The sequence below is a fragment of the Octodon degus genome, unplaced genomic scaffold, assembly GCF_000260255.1.
Source record: "Octodon degus isolate 3935 unplaced genomic scaffold, OctDeg1.0 scaffold00063, whole genome shotgun sequence".
In the NCBI taxonomy this organism is placed as follows: domain Eukaryota; kingdom Metazoa; phylum Chordata; class Mammalia; order Rodentia; family Octodontidae; genus Octodon; species Octodon degus.
In genome coordinates this window covers 6,973,383-6,992,775 of record NW_004524639.1, presented here as the reverse complement: position 1 = coordinate 6,992,775, position 19,393 = coordinate 6,973,383, and the positions used below count along the sequence as shown (strand labels likewise).

The following is a 19,393-nucleotide window of genomic DNA, read 5'->3' as shown; positions in this document are numbered from 1 at the left end:
TTGTCTACTGAGCCATCTTACAAGAACAATGAACCTATCATGATTGTAATGTACATTATACATACTGTGGGTGGGTTTGCATGCTTTCAAACTGGAACTGTGATTGAAAGTGCCTTGAACAGGTATTGTGAGCTCCTAGGACTTAGTTTTTGGAAGGGTCTTCAATCCACTCCAAAAAGGGGGTGGTTATAAAGACACTCATATTTAATATAAGATATACATCTTCTACTTAGCTATTTTGATTCTTATTGTCCCACCTGCTTCATCTTGGCCTTTTTTCTTACAGGTTCTTCCTTCTGATTCTTCTTCATGGCCATTTTTACGCATTTTTGGTAAATGATATGTATTTTTTTCTCTAGATATGCTTGTCTCTAAAATATTAAAATATATGTTACATATTAAAATGGTTACTATTACCTTGCCACTGGCACTGAAAAAAAGATATTTTAAATATGATGGTGTATTGGAATTCAATTTATATTGTCTGGAAATTCCTAAAGTCACCCAAGTACAAAGCTAGAAGTATAGTAAAGAGTAAGGACCACCTTTGTGGCCCGGCATAAGTGCTCTACTCAACTCATGAGCTAAAGCCCTAACCCAAGAATATATTTTCACATCTAGGTCCGATTTAATTCACTGCTCATTTTCTGTAGATTATTCCCACTTCAGCCTTGAAAGTCAGAATTAGGCTACACTGGATCTCTCTATTAGTAGCTGTGAGTTTAGGCAACTTCTGACTATTTTCTAAAATATAAAAAAATGGCAAAAACCTTTCCTCAAACATCCCAAGTCTTCAGTAAAAGCCCACTACCTTTTGAGCAGTCTTTTCTCTGATTCTCTCACACTGCTCAATGGTCATGTCTCTTGCTGCTTCTTCTCCAAGCTTTGTGAGAAGGAACTTTTCTTTATCTTTCCATTCCTGAACAGTACAATATTACAGTCATCAGCATGGATTCTCTTTCATCATACTTTTAAATACTGTATGATTTCTATCTTCTACTAATAAGCAAATTAGATTCAATCAGTGGCTTAACAGAAACTGGGTTAATCATTATGAAAATCTTACACTGACTTTAGAATGCTTAGCTCTTCACTGGGGATGTTAGTGGACTGGCGGATGGAATGGAATGTCAAAATAATTTTTTCTGTTTTGAAATATTGGGTTAAATACCACCCCAGGCCCTTTACTTTTTCATTTTGAGACAGGGTCTCACTAAATTTAGTGCTAAGTAGTTTAGACTGGGCTTGAATTTGTTTTGCTATGGCACCATGCTCCCAGAATGCTGGGATTACAAGAGCACAGCACAAGACCCAGTTTACTTTGCTATTACTGTATAGGCTTAACTCAAGTATAGTCTTGGCTTTAAAGGTACACCTATAAGGAAACAGACAAAAGGGGTTTTTCCCTTATGGATGCAGGAGATCTACCATGTGAAATTTGCTGCTCCTAAAATTCATTTTGACAGAGAAAGTAAACAAATAATAGCCCTATCTGAGTTTGGAGGGAGTAAGAATACATGATTATTTTTTCCTAGAGCTAAATTATAAAATTTTATGGAGCAGATAAAATGTAACTATGTCAGGGATTTGTAATTTGTGGTATCAACCTATTTTAATTAAAATCTTGCTTATTATAACAAAGATAAAAGATAGAGGTTCATTTCTCAAAACTAGTAATCTCAACTAATACTGTGACATGGTTAAAATGCTTATACATAAGGCATCCAGACAATCCCCCTGATATTTAACCCCAGTATTTAAAATGTGGTGTTCTTCACCTCTTCAATTTTCCCGCATAAGTGAAGTCTTCTTGCATGGTGGTCCTTACACATTCTATCTTCTTTTTGAATACAGAACAGTCTTTGGTATTCTGTTCTGTCTTCAATCTTCATTTCCTTTCTGATCCTATCTAAGTACCTAAGTAAAAATTAAATATAAGTGAAGATAAATTGGATATTTCCTTAATTATGGAATTATCTGTCTTAATATTTCCAAATTACCTGGTTGTTTTTGCTTTTGAAACATTTTTCTAAGGGCTAGCTAAATAGCTCAGCAGATTAAAGCACCTGCAAACAGGTACAGGGGCTGGGAGTTTGATCCCCAGGCCTGTGGTGCTGGTCCCGCCCCTGGCGCATGCTGAGATAGCAATTGAGACTGGGCGTGGTGGCGTATGCTGGTAATCCCAGCTCTTGGGAGGCTGTAAACAGGAGGATCACTATGAGTCTCATCTAGTAGTGAGATCCTTAACACCCTATAGACCCTTCCCTAAAATACAGAAAAAATAAAAATAAAAAAGTAAACATTTTTCTAAATTATAGGAAATTGAGTTTTTCAGGAACCATTGAGCTAGCCCACCAAGTCACCATGATGTAATCATTTTATAAGCCTGTTACACAATTCTCTACTATTGTAGCTAGGATGATGACAAAATGTAGAATAGAGGCTAACAGCATTTATTCATAACTCAGTGGTCTGGGGGAACATAACTTTCCAAAGATGGCCACAATCAATTCAAATTAATTTCAGAAAACCAAATGATTTCAATTTTCCTGATAAATAGAGGGTACTGGCCTCTCTGAACAACCTTTTGTCCACAAGGAGGATTAGTCTGTAGACAATCAGCCTGGTACTTCTATGCATTCTAGCATACTGGGAAGTGAATCCATGGAATATGAGAGTCAGATGATAGGGAACTGGTATCCACGTCTGATGAAAGAGAAAGGAAAAGAACTATAACTAATAGCTTTACATTCTCAGGATGGGTTTGGCCTTTGAATGATAACTCTGTGTGTAGTAGGAGCTACAGGAAAGTCATTTCCCTAGCCTTGGTATCAAGGTCTCCCAGCCCTCTACCTCATCATGTGTCTTCTACTAGCAGGGTGATAGCTAGTTCATCCTGTATTCAAATCTTTACAGTAATTTTATAGTTTTTGGGTGTCCAGAATATGTCCTTAAAACATGCATTAGCTTTGCCCATACCCGCGGTTCATCACCAGCTCTTGATTTGCAGCTGCCTGTGCTTCTTTTCGTAGTGGATATTGTTGCAATTTGGCAGCATCGCAGTTGTCATGAACTTTATGACCTTTATGCAATTTGTTTATATGGAACTTAATAATTATCTCAAAGAGAAAGGTATTATAGTTTTTACATTTTCCAGAAATAAAACTAGCTTTTGATAAATCTAGAACTATTTTGCAAATGATTGAAATTGTTAACTTGCAATTAAGTCATGTACTTCGATTCCAAATAAATTAAAAATTTTCTCTGAAAATGAAAACACAAATATCTCATTTTATCTTTTATAGATTCTTTTTTTTTTTGCTCCGAATGCCTTCAGGGCAAGTTTGACTGGCTTGAGTTGTGGGGATCGAACCACAGCAACCTGAGCCTGACTGCTTTGTTGAAGCAGCCACTTAAAGAACTGAGCTATGGGGCAGGCCCCCTATAGATTCTTATAGGGATATTATTTTTTGTTACTTTGATATTTCTATGTTAGAATAATTTAAGCAAGTAATATGCATAAGGCCAAACCATACATCAAAATTTCTTATTAAGTCCAAAATAAAACAAACTGATCCCATTCCCCTGCTTGGCAGCACATTCAAACAGCATGGAAGCCCTCCAGACTCTGGGCAACTAACTGGGCCAGAGGAATTCAGGCATCTGGGCCATCCACCTATGTGACGTGAAGCATGTGGAACCTGGCAACTGGCCTGGCCAGAGGAACACAGGGTAAATCCACTCTACCAAGGGAAACACTTTCCATAAAACCTCCCAATTTATGATTTTTCTATTATATAACTATAGACTTTGCTCCTATGGTTTAAAATATAAAACTAACAGCTACCAAAGTTTTTTAATTATTGAATTTTTCATGGTGTTATCATTATTGGTAATTGCACTACTGTAGCTAGGATGTCATGTCTGTTTTAACCATTGTTCTCGCTTGGGGAACAACATAGGGACATACTAGTGTAATAACCTCACCACAGCCTTATACCTAAAGATGGAGAACAGTGCCAAGCATTAACCAACATCCCATTCTTAGTTATTTGTGAAGGCAGGATCTCGGGATAGACACAAACCAGGAATCTCTGATATACAGAAGATATTCCTGAAAAACAGACTTTTCCTACAGTGGCCTTGATAGTAGTGACATAGCTTCCTAATAACAAAATTTCATAAGGATTATCGGAGAAGTTGAAATAAAGAGTTCTTTCTGAAACAGGAAATGATAACATGAAGAAGCAAAATGCAGTTTTAGGCCTTGAGCCCCACAGAACAAGTCCAGGAGACATCAACATAGAAGAAATTAGAAGTCACGTACTTGAATTCTCTGAAATGACAACAACTGAAGCAAGGAAATAACTCCAGAAAGGTATAGAAGAAATCAGATCAGAAATAATATCTCAGGTAAAAAAAGAAATGATAACCATAATGAAAGAATTGCTCAGCATATGTAAAGAAGACATAGATAAAAAAAATAAGGGAGCACAGACAAATGACGGAAATCTTGAACAATGTAGGAAAGAATTAGAATGCATAAAACAGATTCAAAGAGATACTCAGGAAATTAAAAATTCCAATAAAAGCTGACAAAACCATTTGAATGAAACTGAACACAGACTTGCAGATCTTGAAGACCTCATCACAGCTAGTAAACATAAAAGATCTCCTAAAATTCCGAAAATCAGGAAATAATAATTCAATAGCTTCAGGATGATGCAAAAATGAACAATATAAGACTGATAAGTATCAATGAAAAAGAAGGAATCAACACTAATGACATTCAAAGACTGTTTGCAGAAAACATCCCAAGTATAGGGAAAGAATATGACATACAGAAATGTGAGGCATACACAACTCCAATTGGCCATAACCAAAATAATCTACAGTCAGACATATGATAAAAAAGATTTCAGCCACTCAACACAAGAACAGCATATTTAAAGCTGTTAGAAAAAGGAAACACATCACATATAAAGCAAAGCCCATCAGGACTACAGCACACTTCTCAACAAAAGCCATCAAGTCAAAAAGAGCTTGGAGTGAAGTATTTCAAGTCCTGAAAGAAAACAATTTGGAACCAGGTCGATGTACCCTGCAAAACTATCTTCCAAAAGTCTGGAGAAATAAAATACTTCCATGATAAAGAACAATTTAGAAATTCATGACACCAAACCAATACTACAAAGAGTTACTAAGAGATATTCTAGAAAGAGATAAAAATGACCACAATTATAAGGACAACAGGAAGAAACCACTAAGTAGAGCAAGTAATGAAACACAGGGGAGGGGCCGGGGAGATAGCTCAGTAGAATAAGCGCTTGCCTGGCAAGCACAGGGTCCTGAGTTCAATCCCTGGTAGTTCAAAAAGAAAGAAACACAGGGGAAAAGTATGGAACCAACAACTGGAAAGTAAAATGACAAAAAGAAGTCAATACATACCAATTATAACCATCAATGTAAATGGACTCAATTCACCAATTAAAAGAAACAGACTGGCAGAGTGGATCAAGAAATCCACTCATTATGCTGTACACAAGAAACACTTTTAACTCAAAAGGAAATTCACAGGCTAAAAGTGAAAGCATGGAAAACAATACTCCATGCACTAGGAACCCAGAAAACAGCAGGTGTAGCTATTCTGTTCATAGACAATGTGAACTTTAAACCACGAATGATCAAATGAGATAAAGAACATCACTAATACTGGTTAGAGGAACACTTCAAGAAGAGATGACAGTCATAAATATGTATGTATTAATTATGGGAGCACCGAGGTATATAAGACAAATTTTAAAGGATATGAAAAATCAAATAACCAATAACACAATCTGAACAGGGGACCTTAATACCCCATTGTCTCAAAGAGATAGATCAACTAGACAAAAAGCTAGCAAAGAGGTAGCAGAACTGAACCAAACACTGAACAAAAGGACTTAGTAGAAGTTTACAGAGTGTTCCACTCAACAACATCTGAATACACATTCTTTTCAACTGCACGTGGGACATTCTCTAAAACAGACCACATACTAGTCCATAGAATATGCTTAAGTAAATGCAAGGTAACTGAAACTATCCTATGCATATTATCTGAACATAGTACTACGAAACTAGAAAATAATGGCAAAAGAAACTGCAAAAACTCCATAAACACATAAAAATTAAATAAGATCTTCCTGAACAACCAATGGGTTACAGATAAAAATAAAGAAGAAATTAAACAATATATATAAGTCAATGAAAATTCAAACACAACTTATTGGAATTTGTAAGATGCAATGAAAGCAATTCTTAGCAGGAAATTTATAATGGCGAACTTTCACATTAGGAAAACAGAATGAGAACAAATAAATACTCTAATGCTACACTTTAAGCTTCTAGAAAAAGAAAAGCAAGTCAAGCACAAAGTCCAAGGGAGTGAGGAAATTATAAAGATCAGAGCAGAAATTAATGCAATTGAGACAAAGAAAATACAAAGAATTAATGAATCAAAGAGTTGGTTCCTTGAAAGATTAAATAAAACTGCTGAACTCCTACCTAATCTCATTTTAAAAAAGAAAAAAAACCTCAAACCCATGCAAAAAGCAATGAATAAGGTGAAATTACTAGAGGTTATGAAAATTCAGATCATCAACACCTACTTTGAAAATCTTTACTCTTATAGAATGGAAAATCCAGAAGAAATGGATAGATTCCTAGATATGTATGAATTACCAAAACTGAATCTGATGGGGGCAAAAGAGACTCCATTTTAGGGGGGGCTCAATTTTACTTAAATTATAGTTAAACTCACTCCCTCACTTCCTATGTAGCTAGCCATAAAACCACTTAGAGAAAACCAGGGCCATAAAATGGAAACAAATAATTAGAACAACTTGAGGAATAGGGTAAATATTAAACTAAAATGCCCCAGGACAGAGAGATGGCCAACAATGTCTGAGAAATGTATATACTTTGTGGCAATTATGTGACAGTCTTGTAAAGTCCTTAAAAATGAGATAATGTGTCTTAACCATCCAGCAGAAAAGTATGAAGACGAAATTATAAGAAATAAAGCCATGCTGTTAAGTTGAGCTGTGGGGGACTCAGGTCAATAATTTCTGACATTGCCAGTTAAACAGAAGACCCAATGTTATTATGGGCTACTGGACTCTTTTAGAATATTTTGCTGAGTTTACACACCTATAATATTCAATAACGGAACTTAGAAAAAATGGGGTATACAGATGAATGTCCATTTTGTATCTGTGTATTCAAAGTGGTTGGGATAGATAGTTACATTCTGTTAATGAATAGAATGATTTGTTCTAATGGTGTTTGTAAATAGGATCACAACTCTGCATCTTGTACAGCAATTAACCACTAAGAAGAATATATGCAGTGTATTATTTGTTGAAATATAAAAAAAAAATGAGATAATGTGGTTATTATAGAAACCTGAAAAGTATATAAACTGAAAGCAAAGTTCAGGTGGGGGCTGATAACTTTGGGAGTCCTGAACCAGAGTCAGGGCATCAGTTAGTTGTACGCTTGCAACAAACCTTCATTGTTTCTCTGCATTTGGTTTCTTTTGTGGGAGTTTATCTTTGCTTGCTGTCATTTGCTGCTACAAATCAAGAAGATGTAAAAATTCTGAATATCCCTTTACGTGTTAATGAGAATGAAAGTGTAATAAAAAAAAAACTTAGCAGCATAGCAAATCCCAGGTCTTGATGGATTCACAGCTGAATTCTATAAGAAATTTACATAAGATTTAATGTCAATACTCCCAAACTCTTCAATGAAATTGAAAAGGAAGCAATTCTACCTAATTCACATCTGGAGGCAAGTATTACACTGATACCAAAACCAGAGGAAGATCTGACCAAAAAAGAGAACTATAGGCCAATCTCCCTGATAAACATAGATGCAAAAATACTCAATAAAATACTAGCGAATAGAATGCAGCAAATCATCAAGAAGACTATACATGATGCCCAAGCAGGATTCATCCCATAGAGGCAGGGATGTTTCAACATATGCAAATCTATAAATGTAACACACCATATCAACAGAGCCAAAAACAAACACCACATGATCATCTCAACAGATGCAGGAAAAGCTTTCAACAAAGCCCAACACTCATTCATGAAAAAAACTCTACAGAAAATTGGAATAGATGGTGTTTACCTCAATCTGATACAAGCTACCTATGTCAAACCAACAGTCAACATCATTGAAAATGGACAAAAACTAAAAGCTTTTACTCCAAAATCAGGTATAAGCAAGGATGTTCACTATCACCATTTCTATTCAATACAGTTCTGGAAATAGCCAGAGCAATTAAACAAGAGAAGGAAATAAAATAAGAATTAGAAAGGAATAAGTTATATTACCATTGTTTGCAGATGACATAATACTTTACATGAAAGACCACCCCCCAAAAAAACCTCCAAGAGACTGCTAGAATTAATAAACAAATTCAGCAGCATAGCAGGATAAAAAGGCAACACCCCAAAATTAATAGCATTTCTTTATTGTTTTATTATTAATTATATTGAGAAAAAAATGCAATGTGACAGCTTCAAAACAGGTTGGTAGGAGAGTTACAACAATTAATACACTGCATATTGTTGTCTTTGTAGTAGTTATTCATAGCACAAGATGCAGACATTATATCCTGTCCAAACACTATTAGTACAGATCTTTCTTCTTATGGAATTAAGAGAAAGTAGCTATATATCTATCCTAACTATTTTGTATATACAGATACAAAATTGTCCTTCACTTATATCGCCTTTTTTTGTTCAGTTTTGTCAGAGATAGGTATTCCATTGCCATCCAAATATTGTAGATGCATGAATTCAGCAAAATATTCCAATATAGTCCAGTACTGCACAATAGCAGTGGGTTATCCACAGGACTGGCAATGTCCCACTCTGATGACTTGAGCCTTCCACAGCTCAGCATATTAACCTGGCTTCACTTTTCATACCTCGTTTCTACACTTTTCTGCTAGACGGTTAAGATCAAGATAAAGGAAGACCTATATAACAAAGAATGTAACTTTTGTATCTGACAAGGTCAGTCAAATCCCTTCAGGACTTATCTTGAAACTCTGTACCACACTTTGTAGATCCTTTGTCAGTGTCAGCCATGTGGATGAGTCATGGCCATTGCTTGACCATTTTGCTCTCTGTGAAAGCCTAGGAGAATGTTTTCTCTCCATGTGACTCTCTTTAGGTACACACTACATCATCGATCACATTCCTCTGTGGCCCCATAATCTCCTTGATCAGAAAATTTGGGGCACACCTGAGTTACATGATGCTACAGTACTGGTCTCCTATGTCCTGGGTCTTCACTGACCTTGAAAGGCTAGGGCCAAAATGTGGGCTGTTCTTATAGTCCTTCTTTTTGTCTAATTTTTGGTCTGCAAAGTTAGGTTGTTAACCCTTCAGAAGACCACCTTATTGCCCTACAATATATGCAGTTGGGTTTAACCTCACTATCTGTCTGAATATCAAACATCTTTGGCATAAGATGGAACATCTTTAAAAAAATTACTTGAGATCCAGTCTGGCCATAATTGGTATTTCATCACGAGCAGTACATATTTAAAAGACCAGAAAGACAGGCATTCCAAGGATGACCCCACTATTACACATTGCTATCTTCGGTGCAGTCGCTCAATTCATATGTATCAGCATTTATAGTTAGTCAGGGTGAGAATCCCACCAAGTAACTGCTAGTTTCAACAACCTGTTGATAGTACTCAGATTCACTGCCTTACCCATCTTGTATGTATAAACGTATGGCTTTGCCTGTCATGTTTCTTAGCTTTTCTCCTTGTCCTTTTCATTGTCTAATCCTAAAGTTCTCACTTTTCTTTTAATTGTGTTATACTTTTCTATTTGCATTTCTTCTTTTGAGTTCTTATATTAGGGAGACTACATGATATTTACACATTTATTTCACTTATGAGTATATCTTCAAGTGGCATCTACTTAAATATGAAGGCTTCGAGTTTATCATTCTTTATAGTTGAGTAATACTCCATTGTATAAAAATACCATATCTTTTTCATCCATTCTTCAGGTGACTGGCATTTTGGTTGTTTCCCAGATTTGGGACAAAAAGGAATAAACAACAGGAGGTAAATAACATGTCAATTGTAAGTCAATACATCTCAATTATAACCATCAATCTAAATGGACTCAATTCACCAATTAAAAGAAATAGAGTGGCACAGTGGGTAAGGAAATAAAATCCAACAGTATGCTGTATACAAGAAACACACTTAACTCACAAAGAAACTCATAGACTGAAAGTCAAAGGACAGAAAAAAATACTACACGCCCCACCACCTCACAAAAAAGCAGGGGTAGCAATCCTGTTCTCAGACAATCTCAACTTCAAACCAAGAATAGCATTTCTACACAAAAACAACAAACTCACTGATAGACAAATGAGGGAAATAACACCCTTCATAAAACCATCCAAAAAATGAAATGCTTAGGAATTAATCTAACAAAAGGAGCAAAAGATCTATAGAATGAAAATCACAATACTCTAAAAAAAGAGATAGAAGAGGATTTCAGACAATGGAAAGACATTCCTTGTTCAAGGATAGGAAGATCCAACATTGTAAAAATGTGTGGAGGACTACCTAAGAGACTCTCCTTGAAAGAAAAACAATGGTCTCCATTCTGACTGTGCCTGACCCTATTTCCATGTATTGATATGTACAGAGCTGGCTAGGACTTTGCTTATCCCTTCAATTGGCTTTAAGGTATGCATATTGGTCTAGCCAAGGTGCTGGTGGTAGTCTTTGAAGATGACATGTGTGTTTCCCTGATAACTCCTACCTGCTGCTCTTTAATATGAGCCGGGTTGAGACAGGACGAAGCCAATGCTCCACACTCTCAGCTGGGATTGAGTCTTAAAATAGAGGCTATGATTTCCTGGGGCTTGAAACATTTTACATCAGTGCTGAAGCATCAGACCCCAAAACATTAGATACTATCTCAATTATGTAATGCAGATTACTCTGTGCACATCCTTCTCTGCATATTGCAGAAGTAAATACAGGCCTCCTACTTAGCCCAACACTCAGTACTCACCTACTTCCTGCCATTCGCAGTCATTCATCCTCAAGCCATTCCTCCTTCATGACTAAATAAAACCCAGGTTTGGTCCTGGGTCGAGGCCTTTGTTCCGGATAGCCATCACCATGGCTGGACTTAGGACCCCTTGGCTCCCCATAACTATAAATATGCCTTTGTGTGTTTATTCTTGCTCCAGGTTGCATTGGAAGTGGTGGACTGGAATTAACTTGATGGGATTCCAATAACTTATCCATGGGATTACAAATATAAACTTCCTGGAGGAAGTTATATAATGAGGACCAGCAAGGGCTCGCTATAAAAATGGCCAAAGCCGTGAAACTGTTATACAAATTTAATGTAATCTCAATCAAAATACCATTAGCACATATCACAGATGTAGAAAAAACACTGCAAACATTGATCTGGAACCAGAAAAGACCCAGAATAGCAAAGGCAATCCTGGCTAACAAAGGCAAAGCAGAATGCATCACAATCCCTGACTTGAAATTATGCTACAAAGCTACTGTGATAAAATCAGCATGGTACTGGCTAAAAAACAGACCTGAGGATCAGTGGAACAGATTAGAAGACACAGACACAACTAGACTCATACTCAGCCAACTTTTCTTTGACAAAGGGGTCAAACATGTCCACTGGAAAAAAGCCTCTTTAACAAATGGTGCTGGACATACTGACTTTCCACATGCTAAAAACTATAAATAGATACATGTCTATTACCATGCATTAAACTAAAGTCAAAATGGTTTAAAGATCTAAACATTAAAACATGAACAATAAATCTACTGGAAGAGAAACTGGTAGATTTCTTGTAGGCAGAGAGTGTATGAACAAAAGCCAAACTTCACCTGAAATACTTCAAAGAATCAACAACTGGGATCTCACTGAGAAGTTCCTGTGCATTAAAAGAAATCATGAACAGAGTGAAAAGAAAACCCACAAATTGGGAAAAATATTAGGTAACGATGCCTCAAAGGATCTGTAACTAGAATGTATAAAGAATTAAAAAATTCAGGGCCCCAAAATTGAAAGACCTAATCCAAAAATAGGCATCTGAGATGAATACATACTTCTCAGAGGAAGAAATACAAAAGGAAAACAAGTACATAAAAAAATGTTCCACAGCACTGGTCATTTGACAAACACAAATTTAAAGAATGTTGAGATACCATCTCATCCCAGAAAGAATGGCTATCATAAAGAAATCAACTAATAACAAATGCTCGAGAGGCTGCAGGGATAAAGGAATCATTCTCACTGTTAGTGGGAGTGTAGACCATATGGAAATCAGTGTGGAGATTCCTCAAAGAACTAGGATTAGAAATTCCATTCAACTCAGCTATTCCCCTTCTGGGGATTTTTCCAGAAGAACTGAAAACATCATACCACAGTGTTACATGTGCACCCATGTTTGTAGCAGTGCAATTTGTCATACCTAAATCTTGAAAACAACCCAAATGTCCATCAGATGAGGAATGGATAAAAAAGATGTGACATTTTTATACAATGGAGTATTATTACTCAGCTATAAAGAAAGAAAATTGAGGCTTTTATAGGTATATGGATGGAATTAGAGGCTATACACCTAAGTGAAATAAATCAGACCCACGTGTGTAAACATTGTATTATCTTAGTATAAGAACCTGAACGAGTAAATAAAATCTGAAAGACATAATAAAAGGGAAAGAAACTTCTCAAAAGGAGTAAACAATTGGGATAAAGAAAAGGAAAAAGAAAAAAATAGGAAGGGGAAAATCATACACATACACAACCCCCCCTCCACAGGATAGCTAAGATGATTATATTACTAATCTCTATTGTTTTTTTGATGGGAACAGTTAATACTTCAAATATGTATTTTGACCAATTTTACATGCTTATATCTGGTAATCTGCACAACTACACTGAAGACAACAATTTGCAATATAACAATCATTGTTGAATACTTATCACCTTATTTGGTTTTTCAGAAATAGTGTATCATTTCTAATGTCTTGTCTATTTTTTATTCTCTGTAAATTAAAAATAAAATTTAAAAAAATTAAATACTTACATGTTGTTTTTTATATTCTCTTTCAGTATCTATTTTTAACCTGGTTAGATACTGCCTATATTTATTAAATTCACTCAAGGAGCATATTACCTGTAAAAACATTAATATAAAGTTGTAACAATCATAACATTTTCCAGAGAGATGGATTATTAAGAACATTATAGTAACAATTTGGGATATCTAATAATAAACTTTAATAACACTTTTGAAGGCACTATCTCTGTACAATTGGTTTATCACCATGAAATTTATCTAAAAATACTATTTCATTAATAAAACACCATAGTAAAAAACTTACTATTCCCACACAAATTGTTATTTAAAACAAAACACCAACATAATAGTGATACTATCATACCCTGCAAATAATTAATTCCAACAAGCTGTATCCTGCTAAATTCCACTTTGTCTCTAGTTTTCCCAAATGGCACAGGAAATTACTTTTACAGCCAGGAAAAAGGCACTACAATATGTTTTAGGGGCAGATAAATACACACTGGTAAATAAATACATGTATGTGTTTGTGGGGTCTTTATGTACTTAAAGTACTTCGTAATTATCTTCTATCATTTTTAAAGAAAAACATTATGAAATTTTAGCAAAAATAGCCATCTGATTTTTCCTGACCCAAATACTGAGTCATTCCTTGAGTTTTTTAATATTAGGTCATCCCTACTGCTCCACTCATAGTTGACACAGGTTTCTAGTGAAGTACAGAAGCAAACGTCTATCAAGTCGCCAGATTTTGCTGATTAACAGGAAATAGTAAGCCCCAACTCACATTGTTATTGCTAGTGATGAACCCGCCTCTCCTTAATGTTGTCAGCATGCTGTTCCGGTGGTAGTATGATTTTAAGTGTGGATCGTGGAGGTTGTTGTAGGTGGTTTCCATAAGTTGACAGTATGGATCAGTAAGGTTAAACCCCCAAAAAGGCTGGTATAGCTGCAAACAAATGCAAAAGCATGAAAAATGCAAAACAAATGAAGTAACACATTTATACTTCAATTTGGTGAAATGATTAGGATGTTCAGTGAAAAATAAGGCATGCCAGCAGAATCTGAAGTGGAACAATACAGACAATGGGATGACTTGGGTAAACGCATTGCCTTTCTCTTCTCTCCCACTCTTTCTCCTGGAGATGGTCTACAGAATTCCAGTTTGGGAATATTTGGCAGGTAGCCTCAACCTCAATCCAGTTCCTGAGCAGAAGTTATGACTGACAGTCGGGAAGGAGAGGAGCATGCATGCCAGGTCTCCAGAACCAGACAGACAAAGGACAGAAGTAGGAATCAGCACAGTATATGTGAGTAGTTAGAAAAGATGACAAAGTGTGGCTTTGAAGCTTTATTTATTTTAATTTGTATTTATTTTTAAAAGAGAACACAAAATAATAAAAAAGTAGAAATGATACAGAATTTTAATAAAGAAATAATATGAATTTGACAATATTTTGTTGCATTGCATAGTATTGTCTCTAAATTAGTTACTTAGATTACCAAATATATGCATGCAAAATTGGAAAAAAAGTTATGAGAAGTTCAAAAGAGAAAAAAAACTATTAACTACTCCTTTTCATAGATCAGCAGAAATCAGTAGTACAATTATCTAAAGCATCCTGTATACATACATACATAGTCCCCCCCTCTCCTGGAGTTGAAGCTTTAAATGAAGAAAAGGCTAAATGGACTGCTGTATGGGGCAGCAGGGGGCACCCCTGGACCTTCTATCATTCAAAAGTGAGGTTTCCAAACAAAGGGTAGCCCAACTCATTTAACCCCAGCTGGTGTGTGAAATTGAAGTCGTCACAATGCATAATCATACTAAAATGTTTCACGTTTAATAGCAAGTTTAAAAGTGTAAAGAGAATCACTCACAAACTATTAAAACTTAGTTTACCTTCTCACTTATGTGTGTCCTATATAACACATTGGTCATTCCAGGGAAAACGGGCAGCTTGACCCCAAGAGGCAGTTCCAATACGTGAGCCGCTCCAATCTCCGGAGTCTTAGGTTTCTGTGGGCTCTGTCAGATACAATTGGAAAGTTTGTCTCTTGTGCTAATTGGAATTATCCACTTAGCTTGAACCAATACTCACATTTCAATGTGCTAATACTTCCAAAGAAACCAAAGAATTACACAAAGTTGAAGCAACCCACGTGGCTGACAACCCAGAAAGCATCCCTGCTTCTCCAAGCCATCATTCCAAGGTGTGGGAAGCCAAGCGGTCAAAGACAAGCATCATCCCCTCCCCTTAGTCAAGATCTCTACCCCGTGGGTCTGCCTCCGGGCCACAGAAGTGGCTGCCACTCACTGTGCTACACTTTTTTCCCGAACGCAGGATGTTGGTGGTTGCCTTGGCGGCTGCAGCTTTACCAAGCTTGCCGCCATTGCGGAAGTGCAGATCCATTGCCACCCTCCGGCCACTGGGGTTCCAGGGCCTTGAGCAGCCGGACCTACTCTTCCACGCAGCCTTCCCTCCAGTGCTCTAAGCAGGTCTGGGCCGTCCAGACCCAGGAGGCAGGGTAACGCCTCCCCAGGGCACTGACCTCACAATGCTGCTCTTCAGGTAGCTGAGACGACGTATTTTACAGGCGTCGCCCCGGCGGGAGTCGCTTCCATGGCGTCATCTACGGGGGCCGCGGTGGGAGTGTGGACAGCTGGTATCTTGGCGCTTCCCCAGGTGCGCATGCGCACAATTCAAGACTCAGACTACAACTCTTCAAGAATTGAGAGTGTGGTCTAAACCTCCAAGTATAAGAAGACAACGGCCGGGATTTCATATATCTTTGAAACCAATAGCTCCTCATTTAAACTAAACAAAAACGTATCAGGCGTGGTCAGTGGGCGACTGGTTGTATTTCCTCCAATCCTTCTTAGTCTCCCATTGTTTGTGTTTCACAGAGGTCCAGGTGCATGAGTAATTGTGTAGGTTTTATTAGAGCCAGAGTCCTACCTTTGCATCTACTTTTTCTATTTGAGAAAAAAAAATAAATTATATGATTGCAAACCAAGGAATAGCAAAGATTGCTGGCAAACCACCAGCACCTAGGGCAAGACAAGGAAGGGCTTCCCTAGTTGTATAAGAGACAGCGTCTTGGCTGCTGCTTCCTCACTACTTTGCTGCCTTCCTACCTTCTGCCTGGCATGAGCTGTTCTCCTCTGTGATGCCCCTCTGCCATGCTACCCTGCCTTGGAGCCAGCCAACTCTGAACTGAAACCTCTACAAACTGCTGTCCATTAAGTGAGAAACCATCTGGTCCACCTAGTGATAGCAAAGCTTACTCTGTTCCTGCCCACCAAGATTGAGTGTATGAGTATGTGGAGTGCCCCATTACTGGTGCCGGAGTGAATAAGGAGAACCTGGTTCCTTCAAATCTGATGCCACCACCTAACCAAACATCAGCCCCAGATCAGCCATTTCCTTTGTCTACAGTTAGAGGAGAATCATCCACTCCAAGAGCAGATTCTAAGAAAAAATGGGTTTATCCTTCTGAACAGATGTTCTGGAATGCAATGTTAAGGAAAAGTTCAGGGGCTGAGAAGATAGCTCAGTAGAATAAGCGCTTGCCCAACAAGCGCAGGGTCCTGAGTTCAACCCCCGGTACCCCTTAAAAAAAGGAAAGGGTGGAAGTGGAAGGATGAGGATATTAGCCAGAAAGATATGTATATTATCATAAAGATTCAAAATCAGAATAATGAGCAGGCCTGGAAGGAGATTTTGAAATGGAAAGCCCTTCATGCTTCAGAGTGTCCTTGTGATCCATCACTGATCCGATTCGGAGGGAAGGCAAAACACTATTCACCAAGGGCAAAAATTCAGTCCTGGATGGGGTACGAGTTGCCTTTCGACAGGCATGATTAGATCATCAACCGCTGTGGGACAGAAGTTAGATATGTGATCGACTACTATGACGGTGGGGAAGTGAGCAAGGACTACCAGTTCACCATCCTGGATGTGTATCCTGTTTTGGATTCGCTTTCAGCTGTATGGGACAGAAGGAAGGTGGCTTGTTGGCATTGAACTTCATAACCTCTTTTGTTTGTGATGGGAAAAGATAATTTTTTTTCTGAAAGGTACATTAAAGTATTTCCCCTAAACTAAATCCTACTCATGATGGAGAGAACTTGGAGTGGCAGTCACACTTCATCATTTACTTAGCGAGGGCTGCCATGCTCCATGAACCTTTCAGTCACATTTTGCCTTGCAGTTTATAGTAGACCACTTTAAGTTTTCCTCCCACTTCATTAAAGTGGGATGCAGCCCTTTGGATTTTCCTTCAACTTCACTGTTGCCTGTGTAGTACATCTAAAAAGGTCTTGACCTCTAAAAGGGCTCTTGAAAAGTGTTGAAAGTTGTTTTTTTTCAGGAATAAGATGTAAAACCTGAAACTCAGTGCAGTGTTTACGAACTTTTTCCTGGTCAAATATTTTAACTAAAACTTAAGAAATTTCTACAACATAGTTATGCTTTGTAAAAAGTGACCAGCATTTCTGAAGTTCCTACAATTTAACAGTACCCCTGAACAAAATGCAAATGTGTACACTGGAAATTTAGAAAGAATAAGCATGTCTTTGCTCGCCACATCCTCATTTATATGAATATTTAGATTGGACCTTGCTACAGAAATTTCAACTCACCACGAAGTGGTAATGCACATATTTTTGAACACATATTTTAACTTGTTTAAGTTTTTCCTTTCATTTATTTATTCATTTTTATGCATTTATTTATTTTTTGGTGGAACCAGGGACTGAACACAGGCCCTCGAGCTCGCCAGGGAAGCACTAATTCTACTGAGCTATCTCCCCAGCCCCTAACTTTTTTCCTTTATTTCCTATAATTCTAATATGTAAGTCTGCTGCCCAGAAGGCAGGTATCCTCATTGTCCCTGGCATTTGACAAGTCATCCCAGCATTGAATTCATTCCTTCCCACCCTGAGAGCTTTCCTTCCAATCAGCCAACTCCAGCCTCTGGCTGAAGTCACGGTGCCAGTGCTGAGCTCTCTGTAAAACACGACTATATTTGGTTGTGGGTGAAAGCTCACAAGAAGAGTGTACTTTTTCAGAAGTAAAATATTGACATCAATTCAGTGTCTAGATTTTTTTTTTCATTTGGGGGAAGCTCTAAATTTGCTGTTGAAATACTTTGTTTCAGTAACCCATGGACTGCTTGTTCCAGGCATAGCAGCATGGTATAAATGGCTGGTTTTTCCTCAGTGTTGATCATATTAAATCTTTCACTTATCCTGAATACTGTAGTGTTAAGTTAGTGGATGGAATTGGCAATCTGAATGATTAACTTGGTGTGGATTTTCCTGTTGTGTCAGTTCTGCATGGTATTTCAAAATTGCAACAATCTTAAGTTGTATGTGTGAGAATATTTATATATTTTTAAATAAAGCTGATAGTTAATAGGTAAAAAGAGAGAGAGAGAGAGTGTGTGTGTCTTGCTAACACTTTGATCTTAGATGCATAATTTGTGGTATTTTGCTATGGAAACCCAAGGAAACGACTACAGGCTCAGACACCTCATGCTTCCCCACACATTAATAACAACCTCATCTTATTCATTCTCTGAGTCTTATTCTAGATCTCTCATTGACACTGGGCACTAACACCCATGCCGGGCTACTCACAAGTATGGATGCTTCCTCTCCTCCTGAGTTTGGACTCTTTATACTAACCAACAACCCCTCCAAGGAGAACTCTTATGCTCCTGGAGTCTATGTCCATTTCAAGTTGCCTTCATCTCCAGCCCCTTGTTTTACTCCAATTGAGCATCTGCCTCCAGATCCACCCCTCTGCATGGACTCTTGCGATGTGCCCACCCCATACCTTTAGGACTGACTTGTTCTAGAAGAGATGGGAAGAGAAAGAATGGTAAAGGGAATTGGGAGAGGTAAAGAAATAAAACAAAAGCTTTGTTTCCATTTTTCCTTCTGTTTTCTTTTTCGCTTTTCCCTTCGCCCTTCCTCCTCCCTCATTCCAATTCCCTTTTGAACATTTTCTCCCAGCTTCCCAATATCTATCATCCATTTTGGTCTTTATTTACATTTGCTGTTTTTCACACAAGAGAAACAATACAATATGTAAACATGTGTCCAATTTATTTCACTTAAAAGTATGGTCTCATTACATTCATTTACCTAAAAATGTCTCAAGTTTATTCTACTTTATGTCAGAGTAATACTCTATTGTATGTAAAAACCACATTTCCTTCTGCACGT

The 19,393-nt window shown here is 37.4% G+C and overlaps 1 protein-coding gene and 1 pseudogene across 1 annotated transcript in view; one reads left to right on the top strand and one right to left on the bottom strand.

The window, feature by feature from the left end:
* LOC111817588 (fibrous sheath-interacting protein 2-like) overlaps nt 1-15,686 on the bottom strand; it is a 46,756-nt gene extending 31,070 nt beyond the window's left edge. Inside the window, exons 1-9 of the mRNA XM_023718837.1 lie at nt 15,477-15,686; nt 15,062-15,187; nt 13,946-14,107; nt 13,165-13,254; nt 7,695-7,737; nt 2,980-3,082; nt 1,779-1,917; nt 812-919; nt 258-371 (exon numbers count right to left, since the gene is read on the bottom strand). Coding sequence (XP_023574605.1) covers nt 258-371; nt 812-919; nt 1,779-1,917; nt 2,980-3,082; nt 7,695-7,737; nt 13,165-13,254; nt 13,946-14,107; nt 15,062-15,187; nt 15,477-15,572 — 981 coding nt within the window. The 5' untranslated portion in view covers nt 15,573-15,686. The remainder of the gene's footprint in view (nt 1-257; nt 372-811; nt 920-1,778; nt 1,918-2,979; nt 3,083-7,694; nt 7,738-13,164; nt 13,255-13,945; nt 14,108-15,061; nt 15,188-15,476) is intronic.
* Nucleotides 15,687-15,782: 96 nt separating this feature from the next.
* Nucleotides 15,783-17,186, top strand: LOC101582318 (annotated as a pseudogene).
* The last annotated feature ends 2,207 nt before the right edge of the window (nt 17,187-19,393 follow it).